This window comes from Acartia tonsa, chromosome 9, assembly GCF_053477335.1.
Source record: "Acartia tonsa isolate MP-2025a chromosome 9, ASM5347733v1, whole genome shotgun sequence".
In the NCBI taxonomy this organism is placed as follows: Eukaryota; Metazoa; Arthropoda; class Copepoda; order Calanoida; family Acartiidae; genus Acartia; species Acartia tonsa.
Genome location: NC_137268.1, coordinates 50730754 through 50753024, shown reverse-complemented (window position 1 = coordinate 50753024; position 22271 = coordinate 50730754). Strand labels below are relative to the sequence as shown.

Below are 22271 nucleotides of genomic sequence, written 5' to 3'. Positions count from 1 at the left end.
CAATTTTACAAGGTTACATGACAAAATCAGCCAATTGTTATCCATCAAATGCAAGTTTGCATTATTTGGCTATTTCTATTTTAAAATAACAATTTTAGAGATGATAAATTGATATACCTTTAAAAGAAATACCCTGTATATCAGGTTTAGACTCTGCAAACAAACAAATTCAATAAAATGAGAGAATTTTTGAGACTAAAGAATTTAAGTTTATTTATGAATTTTGAATTAATTTTGACATATTTTAGGATTTTTTCAAAAAGATTTATAAATTGTTACCATATTGTTTTAAAAATTACAAATTCAGGAACACTTTGCTTTTGGATATCAATATAATATATTGTCTAGTGTCTCTTTCTCCTATGAAAAGTAATGTAAAATTTGGATAATGTAAAGAAAGTAGTAGCTTTTGTTGTATTCTATCCAGTTTCTAGCCTCTGCAAGCGGCTCTAACCCTGCAGGGCAATCATTAACATTTATCTAACCTAAATTAACCTTTCTAAGCTAATATGAAAATGCGACAAAGCCCAATTCTTTGTTTTTTTCCACAATTAGTATATCATTTTAGACTCTAAGCCCTTATAAATGGTGGGACACCCCATGTTCGGATACAAGGCCTGCACTGTGTGTTAAAAACGGTAATAAAAGATCATAATATAAGTAACAAAGTATATTGGAAGTAATCACAAAACCTTTGACATGTTTAATATGGATAAATATTGATTTACTCACAAAGCATTGCATTTTCAAAATAGCTTTACAGAATAACAGACAGACAGACAAAAAGAATTATGAAGTGTCTTTCACTTGGAGTGTTTTTTGTAGAATATGTTATTACCATTACTAGATGATTTTGGAGTAACATCCAAAAATATTTAGTTTGGGTAGGTTAAAGTTACAAAGGACCTAGGAAATCTTCTACAAATCCCTTATCCCTGCTTGTATGTTTGTACAATATAGTGAAGAAATTTTCTATGTAGATATCTAAAATAACGTTTAAAAAAATTTTATCGACACATTTAGACAATTTTGCGCAATCTGAAAAAAGCTTTAGATATTTTTGATCAAAACCGCCGAAAGAGCAATACTAATTATGTATATGTCTTCTTAGGAAAGTATTTTAATTTTGAAGATCAAAATTTTCAATTTAATTTTAAAAACATTTAAAATTTTAGTCTTCTGTTATTTCTTTCACTGCAATTAAGTTTTCAACTAAACTAAATTAACACCCCTTTTATTTAATTTCACAATAGATGTAATAAGTTTTAAACGAAGAACACAAATCCAAGGCTTAAACAATAATAACCCATATTTTTAACTTGAAAATTTTGCAGCAGTTAACAATAATTATTTGACATCAACATCACCCTTTAAATATTTCCCATGTGTTATTTTATAATTTAAGGCTTAGGTATTTTAAAACCCTTTTCAAAAGTATTCCCTTATTAATCTTGACTTCCATTGTATGCAGACACTGAAGTACGGGCTTACAAACGTTTTTGTTTAGGCACTTTAAAGGAAAATATTGTAAAAACTCAATTTTATTGTTTTTAGATCTAAAATACCCTAAATATCATCAAAAACTAATAAAATTTCTACTTAAGTTTTCCCCAAACGCTTTTATGAAAGAGTGTAGTAAGCATTAATCAATATAACCAAAAGAATCATTTATTGGGTCAATGTTGCCAAAATTCTAATACTATTATGGCCATATTTCTAAAAACAAATCACAAACATAAAACATTCTTTTAACGCACGGATGAAATTTTACCATTTTTTTCTATAATATGAATATAGAAATATTTATATAAAAAAAGAATAGCGACACTTATGATGAATTAGAATAAGTTTTCTCAACAAAAAGATGACATTTTACATCTTAAGGCGGATTTTTCCTAAAATTAATCAATTAATTTTTTTTATAAAAAACTATAAAAATAACTTATTTTTAAAAAAGATAATTTAATTTATTAAATCTTTATATAAAATTTCACAAAATTGTTGTAACACTTCTTTCATATAATTGATTCTAGGAGGATTTGTAGAAGATTTCCTAGCTCCTTTAAACAAATTATTGCTAGCATAAGTTACAAGAATGTAGTTCAACATAGTGTAATTACCCATTTTAAACAAATTTTTATTAAGATAAAAAAGAGTGTTATGAATATAATACTCTCAATGAAACAGACCGTGGAATATCCAGTGGAATTATTAATAATAAGTATAATTGTGACCAAACTGGAAGATCTGATATTAGCCCAATGTGGAAAGGAGCCTCTTGGTACAGGTATATGAGTATTAGTAATCTAGACATTAAATGTCAGACAAGAGACAGGGGATAGTGTTGCAAGTAATAATGGAAAAGTCATATTAAACTCATCCATATAAAGCAAATTTAGTATTTGACTTAGACAATTAAATTCCTGGTCCCTGAGAATATTTGATAGTATAGGAGTAGGTATTAAGAAGCTTTTTAAATAGTCTGAAACAACAAAATAATAGTTCTCATGGCATCATCCCAGACTAGGAGTAATGTTGACTCCAATAAGTCAAAATAAACTCAGACTAAAACACAAATTAAAATCTGATTTAAGGCCTACCTTCAATGTTTTAATTTAAAATTCTTCTTTATAGGTTTACAACTAAATATTTTTTCTTAGGTTTCTCCCTCCTGCAGGGACCAAGCTTGCCCAGTCTGCTCCAGGTAACCGCCGTTGTGGTACAGCTGCTACAGGATGGACCTCTACAACCTTACCAACTGTACCAGGTTCTACACGAGATATAAAGGTATTACAAGAATTCTAATTATTCTCATTCTAATTTAGAAGACCTATGTGAAGTTTCCCTTCAATAAAGAAATCAACAATTCAGTAGTAATAGAAATTTTAAGAAACAGATGTAAAACCTTATATATATACATAATGCTGGCAGCTTTGTCCGTAGCATATAGGCTCCTGTATCCAATCGTATTAGAAGGGGTTAGAAAAATAGCCAAAAACAATCCCAAGGCTTAAACCTGAAAATAGGCTAAAACCTGCATAGGATCTGTTAATCCTTCATTAAAAAAGAAAACTTAATTAACCACTTAACTTAAAACTAAGTTCAGTGGTTATTTAAAAAAAAACTCTAGTTTCCAACAAATTATTTTAGTAGTCTCCATATAACTCTATTGTTGCGAATCCGAGTATTAACACAAGTCTAATTTACTTTGATATATATTGAATAAAGCACAATTTAATGTATTAATTATAATGAATAGATATTACACTTTGATAACTTTTATAGAATACAATTAGTCCGTGTCTAATCCCAGAGCAGAGTACCTGCTACAGGAAAAGATGACACAAAACTGGCTATATTTTTATTATACATATTTTTCTCTGAGAGTAATGTGCTTATTACAACACTATTTAACAGAACTAATAGCCACACCCCTCCTCAACCGAACTTTATATTAAAAAATGTCCCAAACATTTGGACAATTGGGTGTTCAAATAGGACCAAGTGGTAGTTAGAATCAGTTGAGAACAAAATCCTAGCCGTTCCTTCTTGCCAGATATGGCCATTTTAAGATTTTAGTAAAATTACACTAAATAACTTGATACAAACTTCACTCTTCTTTGAATATTTTAGTGTAATTGTAATGGGAGAGCCTCAAAATAGAGTAGCTTTGCTCCACTGACCAAACAGACTGCCTGGAGTTTCTAATAGGAAGTGCCTTAATGTATTAACACAAGTGATGATACGAACCCATTCCCAAAACTATCCAACATGGAATGGCTGTATATTACAGCATGACGACAGTAATTTGTATATTGGGCTTGGGCAATGGATGCCCCTTTGGATACCCTCTGCTAAACCTGGCTGTTGTTGTGATCATTAGAGTCAGCTTTTTGTTGGATTTGTACCTTGGTTTCCCACAGTCAGGCCCTTTCGCTGGTATTACAGTCTTGTCTTGACCACAATCTCTGTCATGGGGGGGGGGCAGTTTGATGTGTAAACCCAGCCCTATGTAGTTCGTGCCTCCTTGAGGCACCTTGAACAAAATGGGGATGTACAACTTACAATAGCCACTGTCCAGTTTTCCAGTTTCACCTTCTAGGCCCCTACCTTGATGGGAATGGCCAGCAACTCCATGCTACTCATATCCTGGTCATCGGTCAGCTCTGAACAAATGGGGTCAATGGCTGTGGCTGACAGTGGCCTCATGAGAGTTGCCTTGGCCAGACAGTTGATTGTACAGCGAGAGCAAATCTTGCTTTCAGTTGCTGGTGGTGGGAGGGGCTCTGGGCCTTTCCCGGGCTTGGCAGGGCTGGGGCCACTGACTTATTGGGAGTGTGGGCGACTCTCCCAACTGATCCATACCATCATCTCCAACAAACAGTAACTATGTCCCCCAGCTCCCTCAGAAAGAACCCTCCCAGGTTTAGGGCATAGTTCAAGATGCACACCACCATGATCTCCTGGAGGATCAATATCAGGGTAGATGCATCATAAGATCCTTGTCTGCTACCTCCAGACACTCTCACCTAAGATCCTATGGCTATTTCTGGGTTATTATTCATCCTATACACTGGTTAGTGTATTTCTCACCAGAATGAATAAACCTTAATTTCTTGTTTTGAAAAATCTATGACAACCAAGGCATATTGATGTCATTTTTGGTAGAGATCTTTAGTTACTAGTCAAACATCCTGCTACTTACAAATCTTTGAAACCCAAGACATTTTGATATTATTTTTGAGAGAAATCTTTAGCTACTAATCAAACATCCTATTACCTACTCATCAACAACTAAGACACAAATTAAAATTATCATAAAAAAAAATATGTTAAAGAGCTATTTTTAGCCAAATTCCTTTTATTTTTACTAAGACATTTTAAATATACTAATTAGGCATTTTAAACTATTTTGAGATGCTGTTGGAACAAATGGGGGAACGAGTGAGGAAGGTCTTGTCAAGTCAATTGTTGAATCTCAACTGTGTATTCCAGGACTAGGACTGCCATGAAGTCCGCTATGGTGTCCGCCTTCAAAATTTGAAACTTTGGGTGTTGCCTCTAACTCTCGGTCTCCCATTGGTTCATTCAGATCTCCACACGCAAAAATCTGCGCGAATATATGTATTTTTACATTGCCAAAATAAGTATTGCAAATATTTTATAAAACAACAAAAATTTATTGATTTTTTAGCTTATTTTTAATCTTAATCTTAGATAGTTTTCTTGAGAATCTTAATTACAAAAAGAGAAAGATATGGAGATTTGAAGAAATGTCTTAAAAGATTTTCATGTTATAGTTAAATGCAGAATTTATTTTTTAAAAGAAAAAATTTAGATTCAAAAAGAGTATAGTTTAATCCAAAATAAACTTTTACTTTGATAAAACTGAATAAATATTTCTTTACTGCTTTAAAGTGATTTTATATTTTTTCTCTGTTCCATCATAGGTTAACCAAAATCTTTTGTCTACATTTTAGCCTTGACTCTTATAAAGGTACAAATTTTAGCATTTCAAAGCCCCTTCATTTAAAACCAGACATTTTTTAAGTACATTGAGATTATTTTGATCAACTTAAAACAGACAAAGAAAAAGGTATCTCTTTACATTTAAAATTTAGCCTTATACTATTAAAATTATGCTTTATAGTTTGCGTAATCTTCAAATGCCCATATTAAGAAAAAAACGCAAATTATAAAGCATGCTCCCCCCTTTTAAAATGATTGACACAATTTCCCAGTAAATTGTGGCCTTTTGTTTCACCCTGAATATTTTTGGCTTTTTATGTATATATATATATCTTAAAGGTATAATTGGTTGTAATGATATGAAATTTTTTCTTTTCAATATTTTTTGTATTTTTTATTTTGCTTTTACTATTTTAATGATTTTTTTTCCTGCTCTGTAAAGTTTTTTTGAAATACTTTATGTACTGTAATCATTACAACCAATAACATTAATAATAGAAGAGAGAAATCAATATGAGGATAATTAAAGTCGTCTTTGTTTTAAGATTTTTGAATGCTGAGTTAAAAATTTCTTAAGAAATAGAAATGAAAAATTGTGAAGTACTTTATGAAATTTTACTTTTTATTACTTAAAGTGAAATTAAAAAGGTTTAATTATATTTGCCAAGAAAAAAAACATAAAAGATCATGAAAACACTAAATTAATGTATGAAATATTGATTACTATAACTAACTTATAAAAATATGTTTTTTGTTCTTTTTCTTCACTTTTGTAGTCATGAGTTTTTCATTCTTATTTTAACAGCCCCATGTCAGTTGTACATTTCGCGGCCACAGGATTAATAATTCAGGAAATAGACATACTGCTGGTGAACTTAATGAGAAAGAGATTTCATGGTTTTAATAGAGGTATATTGTATAATTTAAAAATACATGTCCTGGATTTAGGATGTTGTTGGTTACTGTATCCCTCTAGTGCTTTAGATAAGTCTGCAATGTTGGATTTTCGTTTTGCAGGTCTTTTTGGATGGTGGATAGAACAGCAGCATAGAGGAGGAAATGATATTCAAAGGTGATGTTAAGGTAGAAATATCATGGATACAGGTATAACTCGCTGTTGTAGGGGGAGTAATTTTTCCACCATGTTGTTCCAATAACAAGATATGTTGTAGGAGGCGGTACATTTCCACCCCCCATGTTCTAGTAGGTAACAGTTGATCCAGGTACGGTGTGCCAGGAATAATTGGCAGCTGTTTGTTGGCTGTTGTATTTGCCAACTCTTTTCAGGTAATCTCTCTGGTCTCTCTCAGCGGATAGCAGTCTATACAGGTAAACTCTGTGGCGCCCGTGACGGAGGACATGGTACAGTTGTTGGCCATTGGAAAGGTGCTGTTTTCCGGCACAGGATTCCGTAGCTTTCTGGTTACTCACAACTAGAATTATAATAATGAAAAGCATTTACAAATACATACATTTATATCTATATATTTTTAGTCAATATGTCACTTAAAATTCTTTAGGTTAGTTACTAAAAATAATAAAAATAAAAACATAGAAAAATAATTGTTCATGTATTCTTTTACATAGCTTTTTTGAGGTAATAAAGTATGGGCATCTCTTAAAAGTTAGTAAAAACACTCACACATTTGACCCAAACCTTCTTATTCCCTTCTCCCTGGGTCGAGATTTTTTGGAAAAAGAAACCTTTGATGTTGTTTTTGGAATAATGCATAAAAATTGAGCAGAAAATTTTGTATGTGTTATCTCAAAAACAACATCTAATTTTAACACACATTCTTTGCATTTTTTCGCTACTTATTAATGATATAATCTTTTATTTACTTATTGACATTGTATAGATATGGTGTTAATCCATTTTATATAAGAGTATTTTCTCTTATTTTCTTATATTTTTCGCTTTTATGAATGTTTGGGCTAAAAAAAAATAGTTACCCAGTTTACTAAAGGCCTTACTGCATGTTTCTCACACACATGACTTTTTTAGGCAGCTATTTTTTTTATTTATCAACAATTAAAATTGTCAAAAATTCATTTTATTTATATAAGAGTATTTTCTCTTATTCTCTTAAATTTTTCTCTTTTATGAATGTTGGGGTTCAGGGATAGCTGTCTAAAAAAATATTTTTAACCTATATGATTATCATATGAGTTTAGACAACTATCTCTTATTTGTTACAATTTAGTTTAGGCAAAAAAAATATATTTAATTTTATCGCTCTAATAGATGTTTAAAACTAGAATATAGTTATCCCATTAATACTTATATTACTCAACTTGTAGAATGCATAATTAATTGAATATATCCTATTATATAAAGTAGTAAGTTTTTTTTCTGTCCCGAAGGATCTCGCTAACCGCTGAACCGATATTGTTATCCTTTACAGTGGAGCTTCTTATAGGTCCTGGGAAGGTTTTAAACTATTTTTCGAGAGGGTGTCTTAACCCCCCTCTCCCCCCAAAAATAATTTTTATTACTCTTTGGAAACTCGAAAATAGGACTTTTCCTACCAGTGCAGTGACCCTAGAGGCTTCTAGGGGCGTAGCCGCTAGTATCCTATATTAAAATAAAAAAAATTTATCCAAATTTTTTAACAGAAAAAAAACCTTAGTTATTTGTTATTGTTGTGGTAATTTAATATTTGAGGGAATAAACTAGATTTTCTGATGGCTGAGTCTGTATTGATACTCATCCTTCACCAATCGGGGAGGTTATCCCCCAACCACAATAATGGCAGGGCGCGCAAGGCAGTATTATTGACATAATCAGCCAATAGTTTCTCTATTTTATTTCCCTCAGAACTCCAATAATAGTAGTTCCAATATTACTTCCATGGATTAGGTTGTTTTTTTAAAAATTATACCTGTACTATAGTTCTAATTTCTATAATAATTAAGTAGATACTTAAAAGTTCCTATAATAAAATGTAGTGTTATTAACCATCTTGTTCTCCAAAAATATCTCAGAATATTTATTCATTTGCATGGTTGGCATTCATCTTTGTAGGGTGTTGACTGTTGGTCATCGTGTCTGGTTACCTGTTGCTTTCTAAATTATAATAAAATTTTTCGGGTCCTCTCCGTCCGTCATTTTAAAATTTCTAATGTTTGCTTAAAAATTCAAAAGTGATTGTTGAGAGTTTGTCCACAAATATTATCATAATTTTGAAGATCAGTATATTTAATTCCAAATTTTGTAATTAAAATCTTAACTTTTGAAATGTTTATCTGTGAAAAAAGGAGTAAAATCTTTTATTACTCTAAAAATTATAATGTTTACTAGTAAAATATAAATCAGTTGGCTTATTTTTAAAAATTTATGTAGAAAAGAATGTCGCAAACTTAGAATTACTTATTTTGATTAGATTCATTTGTTTGTTATTTGATTCTAGTTTGGATCTGATACATGTTTCAAAACAAAAGGATAAAAGATAAATCAGCCTTATAGAGGAGATACTGAATTTTTTGCTTAAGATAAGAATATATTTTATGATGCGGGATTTATGTTTTATCCCTGATATGTTTTTGTTTAGATATATTTTGTGGGCCCGGGATAGCTCCAGAATAGGATACCTCCCAACAAGTGTGATGAGTTTACTTTTTTCTCTCACAGTTTGTTTCATTTTTTTTATATTAGCAGTTAGCTAGTCTGCCTATTTATTTTGGGCTACGCCCTAGAGAATTTTGTTGATATGGGCTTTTGCCATATCAACTAGAGGTTTAAGCAAAAAGATATGATCCTTCCCCTAAGGGTTTCTAAATAGTATTTCTTGTATTGATTTTTTTATTTTCAATAGTATTTCACTTACATTGTTGACTAGTTCGTCAAGCCGTTGGGCGACAACGCTGGGTCACAAGAAAGAGAGTTTTTATTTAAAATTGAAGTCACAACTGAAGGATTTATTCTTTTACTTCATGTTCTTTAAAACATGAGGAATTTCGATAACATTTTATGAAAAATAACAAAGATTTTGTGACAAAAAGCAAGATTTTGTGAGAATAAGCAAATTTTTGTAAGAAATAACCAAGACTTTGAGAGAATTTAGCATATTTGTGAGAATAAGTGTAATTTTGAAAAATTTCCAGAAATAAAAAAAATGTAATAATGTAATTAATAGTATAAGGTAACAGCAGGGATTTTGAGGGATAGTTAAAAACCAATAAATTGATACATATATGTACCTTCAATGATGGTACATAAAATTTTTCTTTCTGTATTTCACAATAAGTGGTTGAGATGTTTGGAAACTCAAATTAATAAATCAGACAACCAGTTTTTATTAAAAGTTGTATATTAATGAAATCAATCTTATTAATAACAAGGATGACATTATGGATATCTATCGAAGCACAATTAAAACATGAATAAGAAAGTTAAAAAAGAGATTTAGAGAGCATTTGTTGAAATTAATAATAGATTTCTGGAGGAAAATTACGAAAACTCTTTCAATCATTTTCATAGTTTTTATATTTATATTTTGTATCATATCTGACTGAAAATTAATTTCTGAATAGTAACAAAAATTGTGAGTCAGATTAAAATCACCAAAGTTATGGAATAAAGACTGAAAAAATATAAATATAGCTCAAAACCTGCTAAAATTGCATCTACAAACACAAAAATCCCTTAAGTCGACAGGAAATTTATTTTTGATAATCTTATTCTAAAATTTAAGAATTGAATCAAGAAAAACCAATATTATGGGGGAAATATGTTGAAAAATACAAACAGGCGCCAATAACCTGCTAAGAGGTAATCTGACCGCTAGGATTGTTTATAATTGATTTGCTCTTTAATGACGGGAAATGTTATCAAAGTCTCAAAGAAGTTATGTTTTCCCTACCCATTTCTAACGGACAGACGGAAAGACAGTTGAAATAATATAGTATCTTCGATACTAAAAAGATTTAATCATTAATTTTACACATTATTTAGATTAGAAACTTTAAGGTTTTGATAACTGTAAAAACTATAAATTTTTATCTCATTTTAAAAGTTTCATGGCATAAATGTTAGAAAATAAATTGACGTTAAACAGTACAAAACTCTAGAAATTAATCTTGACTTCCGATCCAGCCAAGCTATAAATAACTCTGGAAATGTAAATCGCTAGTGAAACTTTAATCTACAACCCTATTTTTCCCCAACAGTTACATAATTATAAAGCATGTATTTAAACTTTCAAATCTTTTGATTATATTGTTATCAATTATTTTTAAAAGAAGGATATTATGATTGTAAAAACTGAACATTATTTTCTTTACTTTTGAGACTTATTATTGGTTTATGATCTTGTTGTTGAGTGAAAAAAATAGTTTATCGAAAGCATATAACTTACTATTATATTACTTTTTAAAGAGTTTAGACTTTTTACTAGAAATACTCGAGAAAAAAAATTAGACTCACTTTTAGATAAAAAGGTGCAAAATTTTAGTTTCTCATGAAAAACATTTATATAATAACCTCTTTGTGTCGATTATAGCCAAAGATAGTTAGTTTTTTTTTTTCTGACAAATTTTAAGATATTCATCATAGTTGGATTATAGCTTTATATTTTAGTTAGATAGACCAGTAAAATAGGCTTGTATATTGAAAATTGGAGAGAAAAATCGATTATTAATTGCTAAAAGTTTGACATATAGAAAGACAAAATATAAAATTGACCATTGATATTCAGATATTTAAAACAGGAAACAAATCTTTAGATAGTTTATAGATAGATGTATAGATAGATCGATAAAAAAATAGAAAGATAGTTAAATCGATAGATAGACATATAGATTGATAATTCGATGGATAGACATATAGATTAATAATTCGATGGATAGACATATAGATTGATAATTCGATGGATAGACATATAGATTGATAATTCGATGGATAGACATATAGATTAATAATTCGATGGATAGACATATAGATTGATAATTCGATGGATAGACATATAGATTGATAATTCGATGGATAGACATATAGATTAATAATTCGATGGATAGACATATAGATTGATAATTCGATGGATAGACATATAGATTAATAATTCGATGGATAGACATATAGATTGATAATTCGATGGATAGACATATAGATTGATAATTCGATGGATAGACATATAGATTGATGATTCGATATAGATAAAAAGACAGATAGATAAAAGGAGAGATGGGTAGATAAAAAGATGGATAGATGGATAAAAGGAGAGATAGATAGATGTACGAAAATACGAAGAGAGATGTATAGACGTATATAAGTATAGATAGATATAATGATAAATCGATAGATAGATCAATGAAAAGATAGGTACATAGTTAAACGAAAATATGGATAGAGAGATAGATGTAAAGAAGTATAGATAATAGTTTGATAAATCTATAGATAGATAGATAAATAGTTAGATATACGAAAATATGGATAGATAGATAGACGCATAAAAGTATATATAGAATCAGATAGATCGGTAGATAGATAGATAGATAGATTAAAAGTTAGATAGATAAAAAGATAGATAGATAGTTGGATCTAGAGATGAGAAATAGACAAAAATTAGATATATAAATAGTAGCAGAAATAGTTAGATGTAATCATACAAAAATATTTCTATTATATGAAAAGGAAAAAACTATTAGATAGATAGAAATATAAAGTAAGAAAATTAACTGTTTAAGTTACTCTAAAACGTTTAGGTATAATTGAAAGAATAAGAAGTTGTAAAAGATATTTTTAGAGTAGATTATAATTTTAATATTTGCTTTACTCCTTGAACTACGTTTTGACTTGTATAGCCTAAAAAAAAACATTTGCTACTGTTGCGATCAGGGATATTGGGGATAGTACAAAAAGTAAATATTTAAAATATTTTTTAAGTGCTCTAATTTACAATTAAAAGTAAGAATATAGAGATATATGAATTTAAAAGATAATTTTTATGTATTGTATTGTCCCCTAATCCCTGATTTGATGATTTAAACCAAAACCATTTCTCCCGTCTAGTCCAAAAGATAATGATCAATTTGGTCATTCTAAGCTGTGCGTACTATTTTATGAATAAAAAACATTTGTTTGGGTTTATAATGATTAGAATGGAAGAAAATCTTTGCTACTATAAACTTAATTTTAAGAATACAGAAAGGTTAAAACATGGATATAATAAAGGTATAGGATATTTAAGAATAAAACTGTCAAAAAAACTTTTAAGTCTATAGAATACTTTTATTTAAATAACTATGTTAAAACAAAATTTTTGTTTTAATTTGAAAGTAGGTGAAATTGTTCTAAGAAAAATTTTATCGTACTGAGGTAATAGAAAAAAGTAATTCTATAAAAGAATCAACAAAAAAAATCTAAATGCTTAAGGCGAAAAACTCGTCTCTCACCCGAGTGGTAGCAACTTTAAAACACATTTTTTATTATCAAAATATCTCATATTGTTATTTTAAACGAAAGTAAAACCATTTATGTTATTAGAAAATTTAATTATGACTCAAATAAAGAACTTTAAATTGATATACATACAAACAAATAAAGCTATTTATTGAAAAATTTAAACACGTTAGTTTAGAATCAAAATCCAATTATTTTTTAATGAAAATTTTGCTCACAAAATCAAAGAATAGAAAATCACAACTAATAGTATGATAATAGCTTCTAATTCTAAATATCTAAAAGTGAAGATATGTGTTTTTAAATCTGATATTGTTTAAATAGATAGATTACAAACATACTTAAAATAAATGAGATGGGTAAGTGTGCAGATATTATATAAATTAAAAGATAGATAGACTTATCGATAGTTTGTTAACTTGATAGATATATCGATTGATGGATGACGGAAAGATGAAAGGATGACTAATTAGATAATTTGGATAGACAACCAAAAAGTTAAACAAATAGCTAGAAAGATATATTGTAGTTTAATGGATATATAGCCAAAGAGGTAAACAAGGCTAGAAAGATTACTGGATAGACATAGGTAATCAAAAATATAAGCACGTAGTTAGGACGGTAACTTAATAGATTAAAGGTTAATATGTATTTAGTCAAAAAAAAACTAGTAGTTGGATGAATATTGTAGTTTGATATTTCAATAATAGAAAGATAAACAAACAGATTGATAGATAGACTAGAAAACCGATTAGTATTTATAATGACAGATAATCGAGAGCTAGACAAATAGATTGTTTGAAAGATTCGATGACAGATTAGTAGATATATGTATAATGGACAGATAATAGATAGATGAACAAGATTAGGTGATAGATTAAAAAATGGTTTATCTAAATATCAAGCAAAGAGATGAATTTATAAAAGTTATCTCTTAATAATTCATGTGTAAAAATTAAAAAAATAATCTAAAAAAATGTTATTTTATTTGTGTGTTGTTTTTTTGTATTTATTTGTTTGTGAGTTTGTGCATGTGTGTATGTGTGTTTGTATTGCAATGTCAAAGTATGTGTTTTTAAATCTGTGCAGCCTATTGCCATAAAAAACACGGATACAGGGATACGTCAATTGGAGATATTTTCATGCTTCTTTAAATTATTCAACGAGGATTATAAATCAAGTTAAATTTTGGATTGATTAGTTATAAAACTATTAAACAAGATTAAATTTCTTTAAAACTGGAATCTACTGCCATAATGTTAGGCATTTGACTTACTTATTTGGTAAGCTTTTTATTTAATTTTTTGACTTATTTTATTATTTTTAATGAAAAGATATTTTACTAATTTTTCTTTTCTATCCCTAATCCCTGGTACAAAAAGTGTCCAGTCCAGTCTGGCGAGCGCTTGCACATAAGCCAACGCGCGTCTGAGAAAAAGGTGTTCATGTACATAGACATATATTTTTTCCTGGAGATAATTATTTTATATTGATTTATCAAGTAAAGTTAAAATATCATGAGAAATTGAACAAATCATGGGAAACACATAAAAGTTTTTTAAAATCACTTATTCTATCTAAATAGAGATTTAGATTAGGCAAGTACTTTTAATTTTAGTCTAGTTTCAGACATACTTAAGACTTAAGTTTTAGGTAATTTTGAGTTGGTGAATTTGCTAATGAATTTTAATTAGTCTAAGAGGATGGTTACTATAATAAGTCTAAATGGTAGGAAATAAAAATAGGTAAAGATTTTATAGATTTAAAATTGCTACTATTTTATAAAACTTGTTATATACTCTGTAAGCACACCATTAGTAGATACTGGTATTTCAAGAACAATTTGCAAAAAAAAGGTAGGAGGGGATATGTTTATGAAAAATAAAACAAAAAATGCAATAATCATTTAATCAAATAGACGAATGTGCCCTATTTTAGAAATATGCTTGTTCTTCAAAAATCAATGTTTACCCAACCAACTCTTGACCAGCCTATGCTGGAACTAACTCAATATTTTTATTTTCAGGGGCTCTTGCCCCTAGTGTTGTCCCGTAGGACGAATTAAAAGGTGGATTATCTTTATCCATTTTTTGACGTATGACTATATTATGTTATAGATAGCTTTGTGAGTTGAGAATAACATAAAAATAATAATGATAGGTCTACTGGTTTAGTTAAAATAAATTTGTTGTGATTTTTATTTTTTGCTACTCCATAGATTTTGTTTTTGTAGAAACACTATTGTACTTTAACTTGTTATCCTGTAACAAAAAGGATTGGATTGGAGAGGGGATTGGTGTTTAAAAAATAAAATTGCTGCAAAAAGCCCTCACCCTTTTTAAATGAGAAAAAAATCTAATAGAGTAGTAAAAGAAAAAAATCTAAAAAAATTCTTACCTTTTGGAACGGAACCACATGCATCATAAGATCCTTGTCTGCTACCTCCAGACACTCTCACCTAAGATCCTACGGCTATTTTTGGGTTATTATTCATCCTATACACTGGTTAGTGTATCTCTCACCAGAATGAATAAACCTTAATTTTTTTGTTGTGAAAAATCTTTGACATCCAAGGCATATTGATGTCATTTTTGGTAGAGATCTTTAGTTACTAGTCATACATCCTGCTACTTACAAATCTTTGAAACCCAAGACATATTGATATTATTTTTGAGAGAAATCTTTAGCTACTAATCAAACATCCTATTACCTACTCATCAACAACTAAGACACAAATTAAAATTATCATAAAAAAAAATATGTTAAAGAGCTATTTTTAGCCAAATTCCTTTTATTTTTACTAAGACATTTTAAATATACTAATTAGGCATTTTAAACTATTTTGAGATGCTGTTGGAACAAATGGGGGAACGAGTGAGGAAGGTCTTGTCAAGTCAATTGTTGAATCTCAACTGTGTATTCCAGGACTAGGACTGCCATGAAGTCCGCTATGGTGTCCGCCTTCAAAATTTGAAACTTTGGGTGTTGCCTCTAACTCTCGGTCTCCCATTGGTTCATTCAGATCTCCACACGCAAAAATCTGCGCGAATATATGTATTTTTACATTGCCAAAATAAGTATTGCAAATATTTTATAAAACAACAAAAATTTATTGATTTTTTAGCTTATTTTTAATCTTAATCTTAGATAGTTTTCTTGCGATTTACATTTCCAGAGTTATTTATAGCTTGGCTGGATCAGAAGTCAAGATTAATTTCTAGAGTTTTGTACTGTTTAACGTCAATTTATTTTCTAACATTTATGCCATGAAACTTTTAAAATGAGATAAAAATTTATAGTTTTTACAGTTATCAAAACCTTAAAGTTTCTAATCTAAATAATGTGTAAAATTAATGATTAAATCTTTTTAGTATCGAAGATACTATATTATTTCAACTGTCTTTCCGTCTGTCCGTTAGAAATGGGTAGGGAAAACATAACTTCTTTGAGACTTTGATAACATTTCCCGTCATTAAAGAGCAAATCAATTATAAACAATCCTAGCGGTCAGATTACCTCTTAGCAGGTTATTGGCGCCTGTTTGTATTTTTCAACATATTTCCCCCATAATATTGGTTTTTCTTGATTCAATTCTTAAATTTTAGAATAAGATTATCAAAAATAAATTTCCTGTCAACTTAAGGGATTTTTGTGTTTGTAGATGCAATTTTAGCAGGTTTTGAGCTATATTTATATTTTTTCAGTCTTTATTCCATAACTTTGGTGATTTTAATCTGACTCACAATTTTTGTTACTATCCAGAAATTGATTTTCAGTCAGATATGATACAAGATATAAATATAAAAACTATGAAAATGATTGAAAGAGTTTTCGTAATTTTCCTCCAGAAATCCATTATTATTTAATTTCAACAAATGCTCTCTAAATCTCTTTTTAGCTTTCTTATTCATGTTTTAATTGTGCTTCGATAGATATCCATAATGTCATCCTTGCTATTAATAAGATTGATTTCATTAATATACAACTTTTAATAAAAACTGGTTGTCTGATTTATTAATTTGAGTTTCCAAACATCTCAACCACTTATTGTGAAATACAGAAAGAAAAATTTTATGTACCATCATTAGAGGTACATATATGTATCAATTTATTGGTTTTTAACTATCCCTCAAAATCCCTGCTGTTACCTTATACTGTTAATTACTATTACATTTTTTTTATTTCTAGAAATTTTTCAAAATTACACACTTATTCTCACAAATATGCTAAATTCTCTCAAAGTCTTGGTTATTTCTTACAAAAATTTGCTTATTCTCACAAAATCTTGCTTTTTGTCACAAAATCTTTGTTATTTTTCATAAAATGTTATCGAAATTCCTCATGTTTTAAAGAACATGAAGTAAAAGAATAAATCCTTCAGTTGTGACTTCAATTTTAAATAAAAACTCTCTTTCTTGTGACCCAGCGTTGTCGCCCAACGGCTTGACGAACTAGTCAACAATGTAAGTGAAATACTATTGAAAATAAAATAAAAATCAATACAAGAAATACTATTTAGAAACCCTTAGGGGAAGGATCAAATCTTTTTGCTTAAACCTCTAGTTGATATGGCAAAAGCCCATATCAACAAAACTCTCTAGGGCGCAGCCCAAAATAAATAGGCAGAGTAGCTAACTGCAAATATAAAAAAAATATAAAACAAACTGTGAGAGAAAAAAATAAACTCATCACACTTGTTGGGAGGTATCCTATTCTGGAACTATCCCGGGCCCACAAAATATATCTAAACAAAAACATATCAGGGATAACACATAAATCCCGCATCAAAAAATATATTCTTATCTTAAGCAAATATTCAGTATCTCCTCTATAAGGCTGTTTTATCTTTTATCATCTTGTTTTGAAACATATATCAGATCCAAACTAGAATTAAATAACAAACAAATGAATCTAATCAAAATAAGTAATTCTAAGTTTGCGACACTCTTTTCTACATAAGTTTTTAAAAATAAGCCAACTGATTTATATTTTACTAGTAAACATTATAATTTTTTGAGTAATAAAAGATTTTATTTCTTTATTCACAGATAAACATTTCAAAAGTTAAGATTTTAAATATACAAAATTTGGAATTAAATATACTGATCTTCAAAATTATGATAATATTTGTGAACAAACTCTCAACAATCACTTTTGAATTTTTAAGCAAACATTATAAATTTTAAAATGACGGACGGAGAGGACCCAAATAATTTTATTATAATTTAGAAAGCAACAGGTAGCCAGACACGATGACCAACAGTCAACACTCTACAAAGATGAATGCCAACCATGCAAATGAATAAATATTCTGAGATATTTTTGGAGAATAAGATGGTTAATAACACTACATTTTATTATAGGAATTTCTAAGTATCTACTTAATTATTTAGAAATTAGAACTATAGTACAGGTATAATTTTTAAAGAAACAACCTAATCCATGGAAGTAATATTGGAACTACTATTATTGGAGTTCTGAGGGAAATAAAATAGAGAAACTATTGGCTGATTATGTCAATAATACTGCCTTGCGTGCCCTGCCATTATTGTGGTTGGGGGATAACCTCCCCGATTGGTAAAGGATGAGTATCAATACAGACTCAGCCATCAGAAAATCCAGTTTATTCCCTCAAATATTAAATTACCACAACAATAACAAATAACTAAGGTTTTTTTTCTGTTAAAAAATTTGGATAAATTTTTTTTTATTTTAATATAGGATACTAGCGGCTACGCCCCTAGAAGCCTCTAGGGTCACTGCACTGGTAGGAAAAGGAAAAGTCCTATTTTTGAGTTTCCAAAGAGTAATAAAAATTATTTTTGGGGGGAGAGGGGGGTTAAGACACCCTCTCAAAAAATGGTTTAAAACCTTCCCAGGATCTATAAGAAGCTTCACTGTAAAGGATAACAATATCGGTTCGGTGATTAGCAAGATCCTTCGGGACAGACAAAAAACGCTTACTACTTTATATAATAGGATATATTCAATAAATTATGCATTCTACAAGTTGAGTAATATAAGTATTAATGGGATAACTATTTTCTAGTTTTAGAGCGATAAAATTAATTATATTTTTTTTTGCTTAAACTAAATTGTAACAAATAAGAGATATTTGTCTAAACTCATATGATAATCATATAGGTTAAAAATATTTATTTTAGACAGCTATCCCTTAACCCCAACATTCATAAAAGCGAAAAATTTAAGGGAATAAGAGAAAATACTCTTATATAAATAAAATGAATTTTTGACAATTTTAATTGTTGATAAATAAAAAAATAGCTGCCTAAAAAAGTCATGTGTGTGAGAAACATGCAGTAAGGCCTTTAGTAAACTGGGTAACTATTTTTTTAGCCCAAACATTCATAAAAGCGAAAAATATAAGAAAATACTCTTATGTAAAATGGATTAACACCATATCTATACAATGTCAATAAGTAAATAAAAGATTATAACATTAATAAGTAGCGAAAAAATGCAAAGAATGTGTGTTAAAATTAGATGTTGTTTTTGAGATAACACATACAAAATTTTCTGCTCGATTTTTTATGCATTATTCCAAAAACAACATCAAAGGTTTCTTTTTCCAAAAAATCTCGACCCAGGGAGAAGGGAATAAGAAGGTTTGGGTCAAATGTGTGAGTGTTTTTACTAACTTTTAAGAGATGCCCATATTTTATTACCTCAAAAAAGCTATGTAAAAGAATACATGAACAATTATTTTTCTATGTTTATAGTAAATATTAAAAGTTAAAAATATTATTTTTTTTTGTAACTAACCTAAAGAATTTTAAGTGACATATTGACTAAAAATATATAGATATAAATGTATGTATTTGTAAATGCTTTTCATTATTATAATTCTAGTTGTGATGACCAGAAAGCTACGGATCCTGTCAGGAAAACAGCACCTTTCCAATGGCCAACAACTGTACCATGTCATCCGTCACGGGCGCCACAGAGTTTACCTGTATAGACTGCTATCCGCTGAGAGAGACCAGAGAGATTACCTGAAAAGAGTTGGCAAATACAACAGCCAACAAACAGCTGCCAATTATTCCTGGCACACCGTACCTGGATCAACTGTTACCTACTAGAACATGGGGGGTGGAAATGTACCGCCTCCTACAACATATCTTGTTATTGGAACAACATGGTGGAAAAATTACTCCCCCTACAACAGCGAGTTATACCTGTATCCATGATATTTCTACCTTAACATCACCTTGGAATATCATTTCCTCCTCTATGCAGCTATTCTATCCACCATCCAAAAAGACCTGCAAAACGAAAATCCAACATTGGAGACTTATCTAAACCACTAGAGGGATACAGTAACCAACAACATCCTAAATCCAGGACATGTATTTTTGAATTATACAATCTACCTCTATTAAAACCATGAAATCTCTTTCTCATTAAGTTCACCAGCAGTATGTCTATTTCCTGAATTATTAATCCTGTGGCCGCGAAACGTACAACTGACATGGGGCTGTTAAAATAAGAATGAAAAACTCATGACTAAAAAAGTGAAGAAAAAAAAAAAAAAAATATTTTTATAAGTTAGTTATAGTAATCAATATTTCATACATTAATTTAGTGTTTTCATGATCTTTTATGTTTTTTTTTCTTGGCAAATATAATTAAATCTTTTTAATTTCACTTTAAGTAATAAAAAGCAAATTTTCATAAAGTACTTCACAATTTTTCAATTCTATTTCTTAAGAAATTTTTAACTCAACATTCAAAAATCTTAAAACAAAGACGACTTTAATTATTCTCATATTGATAAGTATTTCCTCTTCTATTATTAATGTTATTGGTTGTAATGATTACAGTACATAAAGTATTTCAAAAAACTTTACAGAGCAGGAAAAAAAATCATTAAAATAGTAAAAGCAAAAAAAAAAATACAAAAAATATTGAAAAGAAAAAAATTTATATCATTACAACCAATTATACCTTTAAGATATATATATATATACATAAAAAGCCAAAAATATTCAGGGTGAAACAAAAGGCCACAATTTACTGGGAAATTGTGTCAATCATTTTAAAAGGGGGGAGCATGCTTTATAATTTGCGTTTTTTTTCTTAATATGGGCATTTGAAGATTACGCAAACTATAAAGCATAATTTTAATAGAATAAGGCTAAATTTTAAATGTAAAGAGATACCTTTTTCTTTGTCTGTTTTAAGTTGATCAAAATAATATCAATGTACTTAAAAAATGTCTGGTTTTAAATGAAGGGGCTTTGAAATGCTAAAATGTGTACCTTTATAAAAGTCAAGGCTAAAATGTAGACAAAAGATTTTGGTTAACCTATGATGGAACAGAGAAAAAATATAAAATAACTTTAAAGCAGTAAAGAAATATTTATTCAGTTTTATCAAAGTAAAAGTTTATTTTGGATTAAACTATATTCTTTTTTTTCAATCTAAATTTTTTTCTTTTAAATAAAAAATTCTGCATTTAACTATAACATGAAAAATCATTTAAGACATTTTTTCAAATCTCCATATCCTTATCTTTTTGTAATTAAGATTCTCATGGTACTAAGATTAAAAATAAGCTAAAAAAAACCATGAATTTTTGTTGTTTTATAAAATATTTGCAATACTTATTTTGGCAATGTAAAAATACATATATTCGCGCAGATTTTTGCGTGTGGAGATCTGAATGAACCAATGGGAGACCGAGAGTTAGAGGCAACACCCAAAGTTTCAAATTTTGAAGGCGGACACCATAGCTGACTTAATGGCAGTCCTTGAATACACAGTTGAGAACCAACAATTGACTTGACAAGACCTTCCTGCACTCGTTCCCCCATTTGTTTCAACAACATCTCTCAATAGTTTAAAATGCATTATTAGTATATTTAAAATGTCTTAGTAAAAATAAAAGGAATTTGGCTAAAAATAGCTCTTTAACATATCTTTTTTTATGATAATTTTAATTTGTGTCTTAGTTGTTGATGAGTAGGTAATAGGATGTTTGATTTGTAGCTAAAGATCTCTCTCAAAAATAATATCAATATGTCTTGGGTTTTCAAAGATTTGTAAGTAGCAGGATGTTTGACTAGTAACTAAAGATCTCTACCAAAAATGACATCAATATGCCTTGGTTGTCATAGATTTTTCACAACAAGAAATTAAGGTTTATTCATTCTGGTGAGAGATACACTAACCAGTGTATAGGATGAATGATAACCCAGAAATAGCCGTAGGATCTTAGGTGAGAGTGTCTGGAGGTAGCAGACAAGGATCTTATGAAGCATAGAGCTAAGATGAGATGCTTCCCTGCCAATCCCAGATCAGCAAAGCTGCCACGGAAGGATAGCTGCAGGTGGTGGGTTGCATACCTAGGCTTGGGATGCTGGTGTGCATCTTGAAACATACC

General features: G+C 29.3%; 1 protein-coding gene across 1 annotated transcript in view; it reads left to right on the top strand.

The window, feature by feature from the left end:
• Nucleotides 1-5044, top strand: part of LOC145327611 (uncharacterized) — a 42728-nt gene extending 37684 nt beyond the window's left edge. Inside the window, exons 19-23 of the mRNA XM_080171150.1 lie at nt 569-638; nt 2146-2287; nt 2661-2787; nt 4103-4383; nt 4996-5044. Of these exons, the coding sequence (XP_080027276.1) occupies nt 569-638; nt 2146-2287; nt 2661-2787; nt 4103-4383; nt 4996-5044 (669 nt within the window). The remainder of the gene's footprint in view (nt 1-568; nt 639-2145; nt 2288-2660; nt 2788-4102; nt 4384-4995) is intronic.
• Nucleotides 5045-22271: the final 17227 nt, after the last annotated feature.